Below are 22,299 nucleotides of genomic sequence, written 5' to 3'. Positions count from 1 at the left end.
GCCACTCACCATACTGGCTTGGAAATATATCACTGGAGGGATCCCTGGAATTCTCTCCCTAAGGGCATTGTCGGTCTACCTAAAGCACATAGACAGGCAGTAGCTCACCAACCTCTGAAGGGGTAAGCAGGGACAGGCAAGGAATGCTGGACAACCACGTCTCACAAGTGAATACGATGAAGTAAGGGGTATAATTCATATTATACTTAATATGAGAGTTTGGATCTCAATATAGTGGCATAAGTGTTGATTAACTTTGTGTATTTTTTTTTCTAAAACAGATTATTAGAACATAGAACATAGAACAGTACAGCACAGAACAGGCCCTTCAGCCCACAATGTTGTGCCGACCATTGATCCTCATGTATGCACCCTCAAATTTCTGTGACCATATACATGTCCAGCAGTCTCTTAAATGACCCCAATGACCTTGCTTCCACAACTGCTGCTGGCAACGCATTCCATGCTCTCACAACTCTCTGCGTAAAGAACCTGCCTCTGACATCCCCTCTATACTTTCCACCAACCAGCTTAAAACTATGACCCCTCGTGCTAGCCATTTCTGCCCTGGGAAATAGTCTCTGGCTATCAACTCTATCTATGCCTCTCATTATCTTGTATACCTCAATTAGGTTCCCTCTCCTCCTCCTTTTCTCCAATGAAAAGAGACCGAGCTCAGTCAACCTCTCTTCATAAGATAAGCCCTCCAGTCCAGGCAGCATCCTGGTAAACCTCCTCTGAACCCTCTCCAAAGCATCCACATCTTTCCTATAATAGGGCGCCCAGAACTGGACGCAGTATTCCAAGTGCGGTCTAACCAAAGTTTTATAGAGCTGCAACAAGATCTCACGACTCTTAAACTCAATCCCCTTGTTAATGAAAGCCAAAACACCATATGCTTTCTTAACAACCCTGTCCCCTTGGGTGGCCATTTTAAGGGATCTATGTATCTGCACACCAAGATCCCTCTGTTCCTCCACGCTGCCAAAAATCCTATCCTTAATCCTGTACTCAGCTTTCAAATTCGACCTTCCAAAATGCATCACCTCGCATTTATCCAGGTTGAACTCCATCTGCCACCTCTCAGCCCACCTCTGCATCCTGTCAATGTCCCGCTGCAGCCTACAACAGCCCTCTACACTGTCAACGACACCTCCGACCTTTGTGTCGTCTGCAAACTTGCTGACCCATCCTTCAATCCCCTCATCCAAGTCATTAATAAAAATTACAAACAGTAGAGGCCCAAGGACAGAGCCCTGTGGAACACCACTCACCAATGACTTCCAGGCAGAATATTTTCCTTCTACTACCACTCGCTGTCTTCTGTTGGCCAGCCAATTCTGTATCCAAGCAGCTAAGTTCCCCTGTATCCCATTCCTCCTGACCTTCTGAATGAGCCTACCATGGGGAACCTTATCAAATGCCTTACTGAAGTCCATATACACCACATCCACAGCTCGACCCTCATCAACTTTTCTAGTCACATCCTCAAAAAACTCGATAAGGTTTGTAAGGCATGACCTACCCCTCACAAAGCCGTGTTGACTGTATTTGATCAAGCCATGCTCTTCCAGATGGTCATAAATCTTATCCCTCAGAATCCTTTCTAACACCTTGCAGACGACAGACGTGAGACTTACCGGTCTATAATTGCCGGGGATTTCCCTATTTCCTTTCTTGAAGAGAGGAATTACATTTGCCTCTCTCCAGTCCTCAGGTACGACTCCAGTGGAGAGCGAGGATGCAAAGATCTTCGCAAGTGGCGAAGCAATTGCATTTCTCGCTTCCCAAAGCAGCCGAGGACAAATCTGATCCGGGCCTGGCGACTTGTCAATCTTAATGTTTGACAAAATTTTCAGCACATCAGCTTCCTCTATCTCTATCCATTCCAGCATGCACACCTGCTCTTCAAAGGTTTCATTCACTACAAAGTTGGTTTCTTTCGTAAAGACAGAAGCAAAAAACTCATTTAGGGCTTCCCCTACCTCCTCAGACTCCACACACAAGTTCCCTATGCTATCCCTGATCGGCCCTACTCTTTCTTTGACCATTCTCTTATTCCTCACGTAAGTGTAAAATGCCTTTGTGTTTTCCCGGATTCCTTCTGCCAAGCCTTTCTCGTGCCCCCTCCTGGCTCTCCTCAGACCATTTCTGAGCTCCTTCCTTGCCTGCATGTAATCCTCTCTAGCTGAACTTGACCCTAGCTTCCTCCACCTTATGTAAGCTACATTGTCCTTCTAGAACAGTGTCCTTATTGTCCTTCTAGAACAGTGAAATAAGCTAGTATGTGTCAGAGATCAGCTGACTGCAAACTCACGTGATGTGAATGGGAAGATGTGCATTTTAGTAGTATTTACAACAGGGAGAATAACCATGAAAAATCATTGTATGGAGCTGGAAGAACACAGCAGGCCAGGCAGCATCAGAGCAGCAGGAAAGCTGACGTTTTGGGTTTGGAGAATAAGATTATTTTTCCAGTTCAAAAGAATCTAGTGTCAGCAAGAGTTTCTTTTGTTTAAAATTCAGTTCCAAAGTTGTACTTGAGTTTAGTTCAGAAAGTTCTGGAGGTGAATTTGGAAGCCAACTTAGTTTCTATTCTGAAGTACTTCAAAGCAGATGAGGGACTAAATCCCTCATCAGAATATTTCAATTTGTGAAAATTCCAAACCAGAAGTGTTTGGTTACATAACAGAGAAAGTTTAAGCTTCCAGATTTGAGAAAATTTGAGATTTGGTAAGTTTGGTAAGGACTTGTCAAAGTGCACAATTCACAGAAGATTCGATGGAAGGAGTCAGGCTAGTAGAAGCTTAAGGAACGGAGATAAGGGGTGCAATTTCTCTGAACTCGAGTCTCTGTAAGGGATGGTTTCAGGACATGGACTGCAACATTGATTGCAAAATACGCAAAGCATTCTATCATATTTTTAAGATAGCTTTATTTGATTTTTTATCTTTTTATAACAAACATCACTTGTTTTGTTAAAGAAAATCTGCAGCCTTGTGTGAATGTAACAAACTAAACAAAACAAACAATATTTACCAAGCCAGATCTGATGTACTCAGTCATACCATTAGCTAAGATCTTGGCATATATTAAAGTTAACTTGCGATTTAACCCAGTTGCAGGCTTTCTGCCTTTTCATATTAACCTCAGTTACCTGCACCATATCCACCCCAAGCATGTTAATTTGAATAATCTGATATAGTTAGTTGTTTCAAAAAAAAATCATTAATATCAATTATAAACAGTGCTCCCAGAACTCATCCATGTTAAGCAGCACTTTCTACTTCCCCATCACTTTTTACTCATTCGTTGATTGTGGGTGTCGGTATCTTCAGGGCCAGTATTTATTGTTCATCCTTAACTGTCCTCGAGAAGCTGTTAGGAAGTTCCAGGGTGACACTAAAGGAACAACGATATATTTCCAAGTTAGGATGGAGTGTGGCTTAGAGGGGAACTTGCAATGGTCACGGGTTTGGAAGTTGCTGCTGAAGAACTCTGATGCACAGAGAGATCTGGGTGTTCAGGTCCATTGTACCCTGAAGGTGGCAACACAGGTCGATAGAGTGGTCAAGGCGGCATTGGGCATGCTTTCATTCATCGGATGGGGTATTGGGTACAGGAGTTGACAGGTCACGTTACAGTTGTATAAGACTTTGGTTCGGCCACATTTGGAGTACTGTGTACAGTTCTGGTCGCCACATTACCAAAAGGATGTGGATGCTTTGGAGAGGGTGCAGAGGAGGCTCACCAGGATGTTGGCTGGTACAGAGGGCACTAGCTATGAAGAGAGGTTGAGTAGATTAGGATTATTTAGATTAGAAAGATGGAGGTTGAAGACGGGGCCTGGTTGAGGTCTACAAAATCATGAGAGGTATCGACAGGGTGAATAGCAAGAAGCATTCCCCCCCGCCCCAGAGTGGGTGACTCAATTACTAGGGATCACGATTTCAAGGTGAGAGGGAAAAGTTTAAGGGAAATATGCGCGGAAAGTTCTTTACGCAGAGGGTGGTGGGTGCCTGGAACGCATTGCCAGCGGAGGTGGTAGAGGCGGGCACGTTAGTGTCATTTAAGATGTACCTAGACAGATACATGAATGGGCAGGGAGCAGAGGGGTTCAGATCCTTGGAAAATAGGCGACAGGTTTAGATAGAGGATCTGGATCGGCGCAGGCTTGTAGGGCCGAAGGGCCTGTTCCTGTGCTGTAATTTTCTTTATTCTTATTCTTGAACTTATGTGGTACATACTACTGCTACTGAGCATTGGAGGTGGAATCAGTAGAGGTTTGTGGGATGTGGTGTCCTAAACAGCACATCCAATTCAGTGGTGCTGAACACTGAAGTTCCCCAAACAGCTTATATCCAGTGCCTTTTCCACCCTCAATGCTACCTTGGTGCTGATGGTAATCAGATTTCCATACCCAGGTCTGACATGATGCCGTGAGACTTAATGGGGTCCAAAATCAAAATCAAGGACTCTCAACACAACTCTCTCCAAACCGTACACCACTGTGCCGCTTACCTCAGCTAGGTCTGTCCTGCCAGTGGGCCAAGACCCAATCAGGGATAATGATAGTCATGTCTTGGGTACCATAATGTATGATGCTGCAAACACAACTATTTCAGGGATAATGGGAACTGCAGTTGCTGGAGAATCTGAGGTAACAAAGTGTGGAGCTGGATGAACACAGCAGGCCAAGCATTGTTTTACAAGTCTGTGGGACAGCTCTTCAAAATGTGAACGAGCCCCCAGACACTGAGAAGGAGGACTTTCCATGGTCAACAGGGCTATTTTTGTTGTTGTTTCAGATGGTTAGTCCACTTTTATTCCTTTCTTTAGGCTTTGTATCAGACAACTGAGTGGCTCAATATTTCCATCTGCGACTTATGAATTTCTTAAATATTGAGGGGCTAGCAAGTGTTGAAGTTGGAAGGAATTTTGGTGGTATTATTCATTGATATCTGAAACTTTTCAAAAAATATATCCACCTAGAACATAGAACAGTACAGGCCCTTTGGCCCACAACATTGTGCTGATCTATTACCCTCCTCTAAGATCAAACTAATCTGCATACCCTATACTTTACTATCATCCATGTGCTTATCTAAGAGTCGCTTAAATGTCCCTAATGTATCTGACTCCATTACCACCGCCAGCAGCACATTCCACACACCTGCCACTCTTGTGTAAACAGCCTACCTCTGACATCTCCCCTATACCTTCCTCCAATCGCTATAAAATTATGCCCCCTCGTAATAGTCATTTTTGCCCTGGGAAAAAGTCTCTGACTGTCCATTGTATCTACGCCTCTCATCATCTTATACACCTCTATCAAGTCACCTCTCATGCTTCTTTGCTCCAATGAGAAAAACTCTAGCTCCTTCAACTTTTCCTCATAAGACCTGTCCTCCAGTCCAGGCAGCAGCCTGGTAAATATTCTCTGCACCCTCTCTAAAGGTTCCACATCTTTCCTATGAGGTGACCAGAACTGAACATGATATTTCAAGTGTGGTCTAACCAGGGTTTTATAGCGCTACAGTATAACCTCGTGGCTCTTGAATTCCCCGCCACTGAGAGCCAACACACCATACGCCTTCTTTACAACCCTATCAACTTGGGTAGCAACTTTGAGAGATCTATAGACATAGGCCCCAAGATCCCTCGGATCCTCCTCAATGACCAGTATCCTGCCATTAACGCTGTATTCTGCATTCAAATTCGACCTTCCAAAATGAATCACTTCACACTTTCCTGGGGTGACTTCCATCTGCCACTTCTTTGCCCAGCTCTGCATCCTGTCAATGTCCTGTTGCAATCTACAACACCTGTTCAGACATTTTTTGACAAGTTCATGACTGGTGGAACTTGATCCTGACCTGACCAGGGACATTATTACTATCCCACAAGAGACCCAGTATCACAAAGTTAAAAATATAAGTACAGAAAGCAATTAAGGCAGCAACTGGTATACTGGCCATTTTAACAAATTGTTTCTGAACTCAAAACAAAGATATCTTACTGAAATTATACAAAGATTATTGATAAGACCACAATTTGAGTTTTGATCTCCTTATCAAGTCACAAAGAGTGTGCACACATTTACCAAACTAATTTCTGGGATGGAGAGATTGTACAATGAAGAAAAATTAAATCAACTGGGACTATACAGTCTGGAGCTTAGAAGAATGAGGGGTGCTTTTATTCAAACATGCAAAATTCTTACAGGATGGAGGCAGATTGAAAGAGGGAAGCTGTTTCTGGAAGGAGCAGTGTGTACCAAAAACACAAGGCAGTTTCAGAATAAAGGGGTTGACCATTTAAGAGCGAGTAAGGAGGAAATTCTTCACTTGGAAGATGGTTAGTCTTTGGAATTCTCTGCCTCACGGGATCGTGGAGGCTCAGTTGCCAAGTGCTTGCAAGAGGGAGCTTGACACAGTTCCACATTTTTATTTAAATATGTAATGTATGACACTGCAAGTATGCCTATTTCAGGCACTACGTGACTAGTCTGTGGGACATATCTTCCAATTTTGACAGCAGCGCCCAGAAATTAGCAAGGAGGACTTTGCAGGGACTGTTAAGAAAATGAAGTAAAAAATCAGGCATGATCTCACTGAATGACAGAAGGGAGCTGATTTGCCTCCTCCTCCTCTATGTTACAGCTTAGATTTTTATATTTAACTTTAACAATCAGCTATCAACGTAGGTAGATGAGTGGCTAACTAATATGAAATAGTTGAGATAAGGGGACATTTTCAGGATGGGAACCTGTAACTAGTGAAGTGCCAAAGGGGTCAGTACTGGGGCCACGATATTTACAATATATGTTGTCTTGAATAAGGGAGGTGAATGCATGATAGTCAAAATGTCCAGATTAGATGTGGGAAGGCAAGTGCAGAAGATGACACAAACATGGTCTACAGAGAGAAACAGAACGGTTAAGCTGGTGGGAATAAAACTTAACAGACGGTACATGATTTGACAGGAAGAATAGAAGAACTTAATATTAATGAAATGTAATAAGGCTATAAAACCTGCAGCACAAAGTGACTTGGAAAACTTTGTGTGTAAATCACAAAAAAAGTTAGCACCTAAATTTATCTGGTAATCAGGAAGGCAAATGGAATACTGGCCTTCATTTCAAAGGCTGTGGAGAATAACGAAAGAGAAACCTTATTAAAGCCCTACAAGCACTATTTTGACTACATTGTGAATAGTTTAGTCCCCTCGTCTACAGAAAAATATACTGGCTTTCAGAGGAAATCCAGAAAAGGCTCACTAGGTTAATCCCAGGTACGGAGGGACTGTCTTAGGAGGAGAGATTGAGTAGTTTGGACCTGTTTTCCTTCAAATTTCGAAAAATAAGAGGTGACCATACTGAAATACAGAAGATGATTTTCCAGGGCTTGACAAGCTAGAGGAGGAGGCTGAGTCCCCTTGTGGCACAGTTTAGGACCAGAACGTATGACCTCTTATTCTGAGTTCATACATTTCAGAGAGAGATGAAGAGAAATTTCTTCTCTCACAAGAGAGAGAATTTGTGGAATTCTTTACCGCACAGAGCTGACAAGGCAGAAACTGATTTTTAATCTGTTAGGGAACCAAGAGTTATGGGGAAAAGGCAGGAAAGTGGAGTGGAGCATTAGCTCATGGTGTCTAGAGTGCCATTCAATCAGCTAAATGGCCTACTTCTGTTCCTACATTTTATAACCTGGAGTTCTAAGTTCAATATACCACAGACCAGTAGCCGTAAAACATCCATTTCCCACATCTTTCAAAAGTCATCCTTTACAGAGGCTGGGGCCATTTCTCACAAGGGACAGTGTGTTGGGGGCTGTCTGCAGCAATGCTTCTGCTCTACGTACATTTTGCAAAGCTGCTTCTTGTTGATGTGACTCCATAATGTCCATGTGCACCATCCAAAACTTCAACTGCCAGTTTTCCAGTATTGCCACTAGGATCACTGTAAAAAGGCAATCAATCCGCCCTGCACATCATAAACACACTTAAGATCATTTAATGTAGAACATAACCAACATTGCTCATCGCAGTGCTCTCTGACTGCTGTACAATCAAATTCTGGGAGTACCAGTGGAGAGAAATACTTATGGCCAAGATGGTTGTGGACCTTTTCTTCGGGTAACTGCACAGGAATACAAACATTGATCAGTACAGAAAGATCAATCCTCAGTTCAAAATCTCAACCTGAAAAAAACCTTGAACAGTGAAACATTCCCTCAAGATAACACTGGGAGTCTGAACTGAAAATCCATGTGACTTAGGGCTCAGTGTGTGGGCAAAATAGTCAAGTAAATTGATGGCTCACCTCAAACAATTTTGTCTATGATTTCCCCTGATAATGTGCCACACCTCATGCTGTGATACCTGTGATCTTGATCATCCTCACAACTTCCCCTGATGCACTGGCTCCTCCCCACCTTGTTCTGCAGAATAAAACCCACTGGCTTTCCATCTTCCCATCAGTTCCAAAGAGTCACATTGGGCATAAAGTATCAGCTGTCTCTCTTTCCTCAGAGCTGCTGAGGTTATCCAGTTCTGTTTTCGTGTGACTGTAGACAGTCATGGTCAACTTTTACCTGCTTTCTAAAATGGCCTAGCAAACCACACTGTTCTGAAACAATTATTACTGGCAAGACCATTATTTATCACATCCTACAAAGAAAAAAAGTAGTATGAACAGGCAGTAGGGTGATTTCTTTTTCAGATCTGAAGGAGGCTCAGGACCTCATCCAGGCGGTGCACTAATCAAGAAAACTGCAGGAAGCCTCAAACAAGCAGTCCTGAAGCCAGTGAAAATCTTCACGAATGCCAAAACCTATCAGGGTATGCGTACGAACCAACTTGCCAAGTTCTGCCCACTGTCCTCCTACAGACCCACACTGGTAGCACAATGCCAAAACTTTACAATAATCATCCTCGACTTCAAAGCACTTCCTTAACTCCAACTCCCCCTGCCAACAATCCTCCAAGATGTACATAATCCTCAGTTGTGGTCTATCCTGACTTTGGTGACTCCATTGCTAGACATGCCTTCAGTTGCTTATACAGTAAACTCAAATTCCACTCTCAAATCTTTCCACACCTCTCACATCCTTTTTGAAGGCACTTCAGAAGAGCATCTCTTTGACAAAATGAATATCACCTCCATAGTTATTGCCAAATTGTTTGATAATGGTCCCATGAATCACCCTAGTACATTTTGCAATATTAACAGATGCTAGATATGTGCGGCTGAGCCCATTTATCATTCAGCAAGTAATACTCTGGTTTTAAATTGCCTGAATTTTTCATAATGAGCGCCTGATTGTCAAAGGAATTCACAAATTGCAACATCAGCAGAGACTCACCAACACTATTCAATTTAATCTGTTGCTCTTAAGGAATAAAGAGAAATAACTGCATTAACTTAATACTGTTCACATCTTCCAGGTTTTCCAAAGGACTTCAGTAAATGGGATATACTGCTGCAAACTTCACTGCTGTTTAATAAATAATAAATAATAATAATAAATGTGAAGCCCATCTTCTCCCTAGCCCTCTCACTCATTCACATAATGGTAGGACCTGCTGCCACCTAGAATGCTCGTTTGATCAGGTTAGCTCCTAGGCAGAACACTGCGGCTATAAATTCCACTTCTAACCTCCACACATTCCAATGTGACATATAGGCTGTTCAGGGATGTTTGTAGTTGTTAGGGTGGAAGGCCAAAACTAAAAACCACGTAAGATAGTCATAATTCAGGAAGAGTATCTGTTCCCAGGGAGCAGTGAGAATGTGGAACTTCACACCACAGGGAGGCAATTAGTGCATGACAGAAAGAAGTAGATAGGCTGATGGAGAGTGAAGTGGTAGGATGGGAAACATCAGTGAGGAGCATAAATACCAGGTGGATTGGATGAACTAGTCATCTACTCCTGTGCTATAAATGCTGAATAATTCTGTGCAGTTTGTTGAGGTTGGTTGGCTCACCAAGCTGGTTTCTTGGTTCAATCCCAACACCCACAACCCGTGCTACAAATCTACTCCAAAACCTTAGAAATTCTGTGCAGTATTCTAACTGTTTCAGGTAGACATTAAAAATGCTGGTTTCAGTGCACAGTAATCTTCCAATAATCCTTTCACAGTCAACATTGACAGCACACTGGTCAGCTGTTCCCTCGGATATTGCCACGGCAATCTAACAGACCTTGGGAGGTGGTAGCCTGATGGTATTATAACTTGACTAGTGATCTAGGTAACGTACCAGGGACCTGGGTTCAAACCATACCATGCAGATGGTTGAATCAGAATTCAACAAAAACACCTGCAATTAAGAGTCTACTAATGACCATGAAAGCATTATTATTTGCCAGAAAAACCCCAGCTGGTTCACTAATGACCTTTAGGGGAGGATATCTGCCATCCTCACCTGGTCTGGCCTACATGTGACTCCAGACCAAGGGCAAAGTCGCTGACTCTTAACAACACCCTGGGCAGTTAGGGACCGCAATATGCTAACCGAGCCAGCAATGCACACTTGAATGAATTTTATTTTAAAAGGGCCAGCAAATTCATAGTGATGTCAGTGTACAGGCAGCACCTTGGAATGTTTCAGCAATCTTAAGTATCCACTCATTAGGGGAGCTCAGTGGCACGCACTGCTGCCTCACAGTGCCAGAGACCAGGTTCAATTCCACCCTCAGGCAACTCCTGCGTCTGTGTGGGTTACCTCGCACAATCCAAAGATATGCAGGTTAGGTGGGTTAGCCATGGGAAATGCAGGGTTACAGGGATAAGGTCGGGGGTGGGTCTGGGTGCGACGCTGTTCCAAGTTTGGGTATGAACCTGATGGGCCAAATGGTCTGCTTTCACACAGAAGAGATTCCATGATTCTATGAGCATGGCCCAGACGTTACCCCTCTCACCACTTGACCTTTAAAAGGTTAGATGTCATTCCGAGATCTGAGCACAAAACCTGTTTCAGACGCAAAAGTTGAACAGCTGCCCGCTCTGCTCTGTCAGGTGGACAAGAAAAAAAAATCCTTATGGCACTGTCTGTAAGAACCGCAAGGGAATTATCCCCATTGCTTCAGCAAACGTGTCCCCAAAATGAAATTACTATTAGATACATTACAGTAAAACATCCAAAACCCTGTTAGAGGATCAAACTAAACCTTGGTCAAAAGGAGGGTGTTGAAACGCAAGGAGATAAACAGATTTTTAATTAGCAACGTCCTAAAGGGTTATGGAGAGCAGGCAAGAAAGTGTAGTAGAGGCGAAGACGAGATCAGCCATGATCATATTAAATGGTAGAGAAGGTTTGAGGGGCTGGTTTGCATACTCCTGCTCCTAGCTTTGATGTTTTTGAAAGAGGCTCCGAAAGATGCAGCAGTGAGATGATATTTGGGGAGAAAGCCTACAATTTGCCCAGGGAGGTAAAAGCAATGGTCACCAATGGCCTAGTGAGTAAAATCAAAAACACTCAAGCGGCCAGAATCAAAGGAGCACAGATATCTCAGAGGACTTGGGAGCTGGATGTGATTACACACAAGGAGAGACGAGGTCATGGAGGGATTTGAAAACAAAGTTGGAAAATTTTAAAACTGAGATGTTGCTCAAGAGAGAAAAAAACAAGCAAATGCAATTTGGCGTTACAGAAAGCAGGTTTTGGGATGGCCCCCACATTTACCAAAGGAGACTGGTCAGGTGCTTGTTTCAAAGATCAACTTTTGAAGCAAAGGCACGAATGAACGTTTCAAGCAGGAGAGTCTGGGTAACGTGACAGAGGTGAAAATAGGAGATCACAGTATCTCAGCTCAGGGTCAAGGTTTCAGGGACAGGTGGCCAGGGAAGACAGTTTGTGCCAGGAACAGAAGGAAATGACTTCAATCTTCCCAATATTTCAGCTGGATAAAATTACTGTTGTTCAATATTTGATTTTTGACAAGCAATCTGAATGGATGAATCAAATGAGGCTGTGGTGAGGGAAAGCTGGGTGTTGTCAACATGATAGAAGAAACTGATACATAGAAAACAAATCAAGAACAAAAATCGGTCCTCCACACCCTCAGCAATTCAATAAGACCACAACTGGTCGGTTTGTCTTCCAAATTCCTCATGCTAACCAACTGGTGTTGACATTAGATTCCCTTGCCCAAGAAGGATCATCCCCTACATTCACCTTAAAGCATTCAATGACTCTCCTTTCGCCACCTTTTGAGGTAAACAATTCCAGAGTCATGTAATACATAAAAAATTTCCTAATCTCTTTCTGGAAAAATACTTACAAGATACTGTCGCCTGCTGATACTAAAGTTTCAGACCATGTCATTAAAAGGGGAGCAATAGATGGAGTTTCATCTGCTGATCTGTATTGTGTATGTTAAGAAGGGAAAAACATTATTTTAGTTTCTTTTTTGGGTTTGAGTCTGGTTATGGGCAAAGTTTTATGAAGTTTTGTTTACATGCATCTTGTATGAAGTCTTTAAAATCCTTGAGGTAAATAGTTTAGTGCAGAGTCATACAGCACAGAAACAGACCTTTTGGCCCAACTAGCCCATGCTGACCACAATGCCAAGCTAAACTCACCGTAAGTGCCTGGCCAATATCCCTCCAAATATTTTATATTCATGATTATACCTAAATGCCTTTCAAACGTTCTAAGTATACCCGCATCCATCACTCCCTCTGGAAGTCCATTCCACACATGAACTACTCTTTTAAAAAATATTCCTTCTCCTCTCACCTCAAAAATATGCCCCCTAGTCTTGAAAGCCCCCACCCTAGGAAAAAGACACCTGCCATTCACTACCTACACCCCTCATGATTTTATAAACCTCTATCAGGTCACCCCTCAACCTCCTGTGCTCCAGTGAAAAAAAAGTCCCAGCCTATCCAGCCTCTCTTTATAACTCAAACTCTCTATTCCCAGCTACATTCTGGTAATTTGTTTTCTGAACACTCTCCAATTTAGCAATATACTTCCTACAGCAGGGCAACCAGTAATGTACACAGCACTGCAGAAGGGCTATACCAACATCCTGTATGACATCAACATGATGTCCCAACTCCTTCACTCAAAAGGTCTGAGCAATGAGGGTGAGCATGCTAAACACCTTGTATACCCTGTCTACAGGTGGCACAAAATTCAAATGATTAGGTACCTGAAACTCCAGGCCTCTCTATTATACAACATTACCCTGGCCCCTACCACTAATTGTACAAGTCCTGCCCTTATTTGTTTTCCAAATTGTCATACTTCACATTTATTCAAATTAAATTCTATCTGCCACTATTCAGCCCATTGACACAATTAATCAAGATCTCTTTCTAATGTTAGAGAACCTTTTTCATTATCTACTATACCAATCTTGGTGCAATCCACAAAGTAACTAACTATGTCTTCTATATTCTCATGTAAATCATTTATATAAAATGGCAAGAGTGGACACAGAAGCGATCCCTGTGGAACACTGCTGGTCACAGGCCTCCAGTCCGAAAAGCAACCCTCCACCATCATTCTATCTTCTGCCATTAAGCTAATTTTGTACCAATTGGCTAACTCACCCTGAACCTCATGAGGCCTAAGTTTACTAATTAGTCTATCATGTGTGGAACCTTGTCAAAGACTAACGTCCAAGTAAACAATGTCAAATGCTCTGCCGTAGTGCATTGGAAGCAAGTGTAGAAGGTACATAAGTCAGATGGGTAGATCAGTGGCAATGGAATTTAGCCCTGATAAATGAGATAATGCACTTTGGAAGAAGGAACAAGACAAGGAGAAACTTAACGAATGGCAGGACACCAGGAAGCTTACAGGTACAGAGGGATTTTGCACTGCTCGTCCATAAGTTTCTGAAGGTAGCAGGACATGTTAGTAGGGTAGTTAAGGCTGCACATGGGATAACTGCCTTTAGTAGTCACGGCATAGAGTATTAAAGCAGGGAAGCTCTGTTTAAGCTGTCCTGAAATTTGGTTAGGCTACAGTTGTCATGCTGTGACTATAAAGGTTATAAATGGTATTGGCAGATTGGATAGAAAGCAGTTGTTCCCCTTAATTAAAAAGGTTCAATAACAAGAGGGCAACATTTTAAAGTGAAAGGTTGTAGGTTTAAGAGGGGATTTGAGGAAAGATGTTTTCACCTAGAGTGTGGTGGCAATCTGGAACTCATGACCTGCGAGGATAGCTGAAGCTGGAAACTTCAGAAGGTTTTTCTTTATTATTCATCCATGGGGCGTGTGCATCACCAGCTGGGCCAGCATTTATTGCCTGTCCCTGTTAAGGGTCAACCACATTGCTGTGGGTATGGAGTCACAGACCAGGTGAGGATGGGAGTTTTTCTTCCCTCAAGGACATTAGTGAACCAGATGGGTTTTTCCCTGACAATCTGCAATGGTTTCATGGTCATCATTCGATTCTTATTTTCGGATTGTTAATGAATTCAAATTTCACCATCTGCTGTGGCACAATTTGAACCCAGGTCCCCAGAACATTACCTGGATCTCTGGATTAATAGTCTAGCGATAATACCACTTGGCCATTGTCTACTTCTATGATATTTCAAGTGTTCATCTAAGTTAAAGGCATGGGCCAAGTGCTGGGAAGTGGGACTGGTGTAGATTTAGAGTAGTTTAGTCAGTGTAGACTCCACGGACTGAAGGGCCTTTTCTATACTGAAGATTCTATAACTCTCTACATTGCCAGCCTCTTGTGGGTACGTTCAGACATTGACCACCATAGTAAACAAATATCACAAAATAAAACTTATAGTCTTTCAAGCCAGGTTTCACTCTGCTTCAAAGGCTGAGCACCAGCTATCTGACAAATCCTCCTGTATTCCCCCAGATCATAATCCCACCATTAAACTTTAGGTCATCATCCACAACTGTCACCAAACTCATCTCATAATGTGATCTCCCCCCTTCAACAGCTTGCCAGCTCATCATCGTATATCTGCTGCTACCTTCTTCCCAAAATCCCCAAATAAGATTCCCCAAGCAGACATTGTTTCTGCCTGTTCCTGCCCCACACAATTTATTTCTTCACCCCTTGTCCAGTCCCTCCCCACTTAAAGCATCAGAAGGATCACAGATGTACGGTGGTTTCCAAATTTGCAGTTTGCAGGCTTTTCATTTAACTCCTCTCACTTTTTTCTGGTCAAAGCTGGGGCTAAGGACCCCACAAAGGCCCCAGTTATACCTGACACTTTGTGGGGTGTGTGGAATATTCCTCGTTCCAATCCTACTCAGTGGCCTCACCCTCTTCCTCTGCTTCCCCCTCTTGTTTGGGACTAGAAAACATTGACCAAGGATATCTAATATAAACCCACCAATTTGCAGTTACCTCAAGCATACATTCTCATGCTCTGCTTCCTGTGAGGACAGGATTGATACAGTTAACTGTACAGCCATGGGGTGCGTTGCTGAACAGAGAGGCCAAGGGGTGTAGGTGCATAGTTCCTTGAAAGTGGAGGCACAGGTACACAGTGGTGAGGGCAGCATTTGGCATGTTTGGCTTCATTGGTCAGGCCACTGAGTATGTGGTTGGATGTCATATTATTCATGATGGGATATTGGTGAGGCTATTTTTGAAATGCTGCATACTGGGGTCACCCTGCTATAGGAAAGGTGTTGTGAAACTTGATGGAATTCAGAAGAAATTGAGAGGACGTTGCTGGGACTGGAGAGAGTTTGTATTATAGGTAGGGGCTGAGTTTTTTTCACACTGGAGTGTCAGAGACTTAATGATGACCTTAAAGAGGTTTATAAAATCATGAGGGGCACAGCTAGGGTGAATAGCCAAGTTTCCCTTCCCCCCCCCCCCCCCGAGGGTGGTGGGGTCCTAAACTAGAAGGCATAGGTTTAAAGCAAGATAGGAAAGACTGAAAAAGGATCTGATGAGTAATTTTTTCACACAGCTGCCAGAGGAGGTGGTGGGAGGTACAATTACAACATTTAAAAGGTATCTGGATGGGTCTATGAATAGGAAGGGTTGAGAGAGATATGGGCCAAATGGTGGCAAACGGGACTAGGTCAGATTGGCATGTCTGGTTGGTGAGGACAAGTTGGACACACAAAGAGATCTCATCCCTACGTTTTGGACTTCGGACAGCAAAGCCCCCAGGCAACGTGGATCATTTTCTATACCTCGGGAGTCTGACAGTGAGCAGACTCGACAGCGGAATCCAACATTAACTCCAGTGCACTGCTCAGTCACCTGGGGAACAGTGTTCAAAGTCCGAGACTTCAAACCCAGCCCCAAATCTCATTGTCCCCACGCCCCCTTAATCATCAGAAATAGGAACCATATACAGCAGATACATCAAAACCCTGGAGCGTTGTCATCAGCACAGTCTTCACAAAATCCCGCAAACCCCCACCAGTTTAAGTGTACTAACGTGGGTACCCTATCCCAGGCCATTATCCCCAGTATCATGGCACTGGTCACACATAACCAAGTGCCACGGGAGGGCCTCATTGTCCACATGCCTGAGGCAAGACTCTATAGTCAAGTCCTCTACTCCGAGCTCCACAATGGTAAGCGAATCACGGAGGCTGAGAAAAAAGCCACACTAAAAATCTCCCTAAACAAACACAACATCCCCAACATGGGAATCACTTGCCCGGTAACACAATAACTGAAGCAGCAGCATCTGCAAAGGCACTAACCACAATAAGTGTCACTGAGTGGAGCAGGTAGAGGCCAAGCAGCGGAAAGAGTGCGCAGAATCCAGAGGGACTCACCAACAGATTTGCCAACTTTAGGTACATTTAAGTCGCCATTGGATAAGCATATGGGCGTACATGGAATAGTGCAGGTAGATGGGCTTGAGATCGGCATGACAGGTCGGCACAAGATCGAGGGCCGAAGGGCCTGTACTGTGCTGTAATGTTCTATGTTCTATAACTCACCTGAGCAAACACCCACTTATGCCAATAGTGGTAGTGTCTGCAACTCCAGGGTTCGATGATTCTGAAATCTGAACCCACCGCCCACCCCACCCCACCCCCCAACCACCTTTAGAACCTGAGCACCTAAATAATATACTGTACATGTGAAGAAGATTCATTGTATTAGTCTCCTCATTTAAGCAGTAAATGCACTAAAGGCGATTTCAGTAAACTTTTACCAGACTATTACCTGGAATGGGTGGATTGTCTTTGAGGTTGGTTTCAACAGGCTAGATTTGCATCTGCTGGAGTTTAGAAGGGTAACAAACAACTTGATTAAAACCTGAGGGATCTTGCAGGCTACAAAGGATGTTTCCTCTTATAACAGAATCTAGAGCAGAGGTCACTATTTAAAAATCTGGCATTGGCAATATAAGAGAGAGATGAGAATTCTTTTCTCACAGAGGATTATAAGCCTTTGTTCCTCGAAAGAAAAAAGGAAGGAGAGTCTGTAGATGTTTTTAAAGATAGAGGTAGATAGATTTTGATAAGCAAGGGGATGAAAGATTCTGAAGGTAGGCAGAAATGTGGAATATTCACTTCAGTATAATGCTATTGAACAGAGGAGCAGGCTCAAGAGGCCAAGTACATAGGAACACTGAAACAGGAAGAGGCCATTCAACCCCTCTAGCCTATTCCACCATTTAAGGAGGTAATGGCCAATCTGTGACCTAACCCTTCATACCTGTCTTTGGTCCATATTCCTAAATAGCTTTGCTGAATGAAAATTTAATCAGTTATAGATTTTCAATTAACAACTGATCCAGCATCCAAAGCTGTTTGGGGAAGAAAGTTCCAAACATCTACCATCCTTAGTGCGTAGAAATGAAAACTTCTATCAAGCTCCTAATGCTTAAGACTATGCTGATTCCTACTCCGAATTCATATGGTTAGCATCAACAGAGGAAAACTGCTCAAGTCTATTACAAAGGCTTTGATCACAGGACATTTAGAAAATATCAACAGGATTACACAAAATCAACACAGATTTTATGATGGGGAAGCCAAGTTTGACAAACCTACGACTGTTTTAAGGGCATAACTAATAGAGATGGTTGGCTCTGTCTGGCTGGTTGGTTGGTTTATAATGCAGAATAACGCCAACAGCATGGATTCAATTCCTACACCGGCTGAGGTTACAATGAAAGACTCTCCTTCTCAACCTCTCCCCTCACCTGAAGCATGGTGACCCTCAGGTTAAACCACCACAGGTCATCTCCCTCTAATGGGAGAGCAGCCCCAGGGCCTTCAGACCATGGTGACTTCACCCTTTTTTTGGGAGAAGCAGCGTATGTAATGTATCTGGATTTTCAGAAGCATATGTAACATACAATCCCAGCTGGACAAATCAGATCCCAGACTGAAGTCTGGCTTGATAGGTGATCAGACATTTAAAACAGTTGCACAAAAGGTACTGAGCATCTTTAACAAAACATTCATTACACAAAAAGAATTAAATCAAGCTAAATATAGTTTAGAAAAACATTGCAACAGAATTAAAGTTTTTAACATTTCTCCCAGCACCAATTTTCAGAAACTCAAACTTAAGAGAAATTACACAATTACACCCCAATCCCAGAGTTCTACTTAACTGACTCTTGACAGTTTTTTTGCCCATCAACTATGGGGACAATTCAATGAGTATTTTCCAAATCTACTGACATGAACTCTCCCATAACTCAGAGTAAATGTTCTTAGTTCTAATCAACAGCAGATTTCAAACCAAACTCACTTGCCTTGGATGTTTCACAAAATTAAAACTTTTACGCTGCAGGAAGTGTGCTGTCCCTGAACTCTCCCATATTCCTGCATAAACAGAAATTTTTTTAAAAAGTTGCTTCTAATCCCAGTCAGATCGCCTTCAAACTACCCTGAAATCTTTCAGTATCTGATTTTGAAAGTAAAATCAATCCTTGGTTAAGAATTACAAACTAATTAATCGTCTTCAATTTTTACACTACCTGCTGTAAACTCCACCTGCATAAACATTACAATCGCACTCCAGGTCCATAACCATTTACTTTCTGAGTGAACGAAGTGTGGAGCCGGATGAACACAGCAGGCCAAGCAGCATCTTAGGAGCATAAAAGCTGATGTTTCGGGCCTAGACCCTTTTCTGATGATGTTTCTAGCCCCGAAACATCAGCATTTGTGCTCCTGAGATGCTGCTTGGCCTGCTGCGTTCATCCAGCTCCACACTTTGTTACCTCGGATTCTCCAGCATCTGCACTTCCCATTATCTCTGATACTTTGAGTGATGCTGCGTTTGGGTCACTATTCCAGAAATTCCCTGGACTTTAAAGTAACCAACACCAAATGCCACTATTTTCAAATCCAACCTCTAAAAATTACACTGGCATACGTGAACAAATCACAAAGCTTTTAACATATATGGGATTGGCATGGATTGACACAAGAAACATATCAGGAATAAACGGGTCTCTCTCAGGCTGTAACGTAGTAATAGTGAGGTTCTGCAAGGATCAGATCAAATGTAATATTTCAAAGTTTGTTGACAACACAGATTAGAGATTGACAGTTTTGCAAGTGATTTAAAGAGGCTTCAAGGTGATTGAGACAAGGTGACTGAATGGAAATGGGTGGCAGAAGCACTATTACATGGATAAATACGAAGTTGTCCATTTTGATAGGAAAAGCAGAATGGCAGAGTATTATTTGAACAAGTGAGTGATTGGGAAATGTTTATGTACAAAGAGATGTGCACTCGTCACTAAAAGCAGGCATGAAGGTGCAGCAAGCAATTAGAAAGGCAAATGGTATATCAGACCTAATTGCAAGAGGGTTAGAGCCAGAAGGTAAGTCCAGGGACTCCAGGTCATAGGCTAAGGATTCAGGGTAGGACATGCCACGATTACACCACCACCACTCATCCACAACACCAGTGCTCCCCAAGGCTGTGTACTCAGCCCCTGACTATATTCCCTATACACTCAGGGCTGTGAGGCCAAATTCAACTCTAACTCCATTTACAATTTTACTGATAACATCACCATAGCGGGTCGGATCTCAAACAATGGCGAGACAGAGTACAAGAAGGAGAAAGGCAGCTTAGTGGCATGGACAACAATCTCTGGCACACTATCAGAAAAAATGAATGAGCTGGTCATCAACTTCAGGAAGTGGAGTGGAGGACAGGTCCCTGTCTTATCAATAGAAGTGATCAAGAGCTTCAAGTTCCTAGGAGTAAATCTCACCAATCCATCCTGGTCTATTCACATCAACGCTACAGTCAAGAAAGCACATCAACGCCTCTACTTCCTCGGGAGGCTAAGGAAATTCAGCATGTCCTCAATGACTCTTACCAATTCTTATAGATGCACCACAGAAAATATCTTATCCGGATGCATGACAGCATAGTATGGTAACATAGTATGGCATAGTATGGGCTCAAGCCCACGAGAAATTACAGGGAGTTGTGGGCACAGCCGAGCCCATCACACACACTAGCCTTCCTTCCACTGACTCCATCTATACCTCCTAATGCATCGGGAAAGCAGTCAGCATAATCAAAAACCACTCCTACCCTCTCTTCCGTCCTCTTCCACCAGGCAGAAGATGCCAAAGTTTGAAAATACATACCAACAGATTTAAGAAGAGCTTCTTCCCCACTCTTATCAGACTAATGATGAACCTTTCACACATTAGAGCTGATCTTTCTCTGCAGCTGTAAGATAAATTCTGCGATAACAAAGTGTACAGCTTTGTTATCTCGGATTCTCCAGCATCTGCTTGCAGTTCCTACTATCTCGGGCACAAATTCTGCATCCTGTTCTATTACCTTGACGTACTCGTATGAAAGGTATGAGTTGTCTGGTTAGCAAGCAAAACAATACTTTTCACTGCATCTCGGTACGTGGCAATAATAAATCAAATCCCTGTGGAATCATCTGCCGCACGAAGCGGTTTAGGCCAAACGTTGAATGTTTCCAAGAAGGATCAAGTTATGAGGGCTAAAAAGTGATCAGAGAATATGGGGACAAAGAGGGAACAGGCACTGAATCGGAAGCATGATCATATTGAATGGGCTCGAAGGACCAATTGGCCTTTGTATGCTTCAGGAACCCAAATTTTCATTTTGTGGAGTTAGGGGAGCCTTTGCAGTTGCAGAAAGTTGATATTGCTTGCATTTAGCCCTCAACAACAATACAATCTAACAGCAAAATAAGTGATTGATCGCATCCGTGCACATAACGTGTATATTGTACAGACTAGTGTGTGTGTGTGTGTGTGTCTGTGTGTGTGTGTCTGTGTGTGTCTGTGTGTGTGTGTGTGTCTGTCTGTCTGTCTGTGTGTGTCTGTGTGTGTGTCTGTCTGTCTGTGTCTGTGTGTGTGTGTGTGAGAGAGACTGTCTCTGTGTGTGTGTGTGTGTGTGTGTGTGTGTGTGTGTGTATATAGGGTCTGCAGGCGGGTTTTAATGTACTCACTGTCCAAGGAGACGAACTGCCCGACAGCCGAGGAGCCACCGCCGCTGTTCTCCACGAATTGTACCTCGGACACGATGATGTTATCCTCCAGCACGGAGCCGCAGGCTGTACACACCGCATCGCCCCGGGCCTGGTCAATGTCAATCTCCGTGCAGCCGCACGTGCGGCAAACCCGGGAGCTGGACATGGCAGCAGCTCGCCGGCCCCGGGCCTCCCGCTCCGGATACTCTCCTCAGGAAAGCCCGAGGCTTCTTGGCGGCCTAAGCGGCCCCCACTCACTGCTCCCTGCCCGGTCCCCAGGACCCCGCTTACAGCCCCCCTGCCCGGTCTCCAGACCCCGGGCCCCCGCTCACTGCTCCCTGCCCGGTCTCCAGGCCCCGGTACCCGCTCACAGCTCCCTGCCCGGTCCCCAGGCCCCCGCTTACAGCCCCCCTGCCCGGTCTCCAGGCCCCGGGCCCCCGCTCACTGCTCCCTGCCCGGTCTCCAGGCCCCGGTACCCGCTCACAGCTCCCTGCCCGGTCCCCAGGCCCCCGCTCACTGCCCCCTGCCCGGTCTCCAGGCCCCGGTACCCGCTCACTGCCCCCTGCCCGGTCTCCAAGCCCCGGTACCCGCTCACTGCCCCCTGCCCGGTCTCCAAGCCCCGGTACCCGCTCACTGCTCCCTGCCCGGTCTCCTGTGCCCGTGCCCCCGGTACCCGCTCACTGCTCCCTGCCCGGTCTCCAAGCCCCGGTACCCGCTCACTGCCCCCTGCCCGGTCTCCAGGCCCCGGTACCCGCTCACTGCCCCCTGCCCGGTCTCCAAGCCCCGGTACCCGCTCACTGCCCCCTGCCCGGTCTCCAAGCCCCGGTACCCGCTCACTGCTCCCTGCCCGGTCTCCTGTGCCCGTGCCCCCGGTGCCCGGCT

At 44.2% G+C, this 22,299-nt stretch overlaps 1 protein-coding gene across 1 annotated transcript in view; it reads right to left on the bottom strand.

Moving 5' to 3' along the window:
• Positions 1-21,702, bottom strand: part of brf1b (BRF1 RNA polymerase III transcription initiation factor subunit b) — a 424,707-nt gene extending 403,005 nt beyond the window's left edge. The window contains exon 1 of the mRNA XM_059648920.1: positions 21,397-21,702. Within this exon, the coding sequence (XP_059504903.1) occupies positions 21,397-21,583 (187 nt within the window). The 5' untranslated portion in view covers positions 21,584-21,702. The remainder of the gene's footprint in view (positions 1-21,396) is intronic.
• Between the last annotated feature and the right edge of the window lie 597 nt (positions 21,703-22,299).

Source organism: Stegostoma tigrinum, chromosome 10, assembly GCF_030684315.1.
Source record: "Stegostoma tigrinum isolate sSteTig4 chromosome 10, sSteTig4.hap1, whole genome shotgun sequence".
Classification (NCBI taxonomy): Eukaryota; Metazoa; Chordata; class Chondrichthyes; order Orectolobiformes; family Stegostomatidae; genus Stegostoma; species Stegostoma tigrinum.
This window is presented reverse-complemented; position numbering and strand designations above follow the sequence as displayed.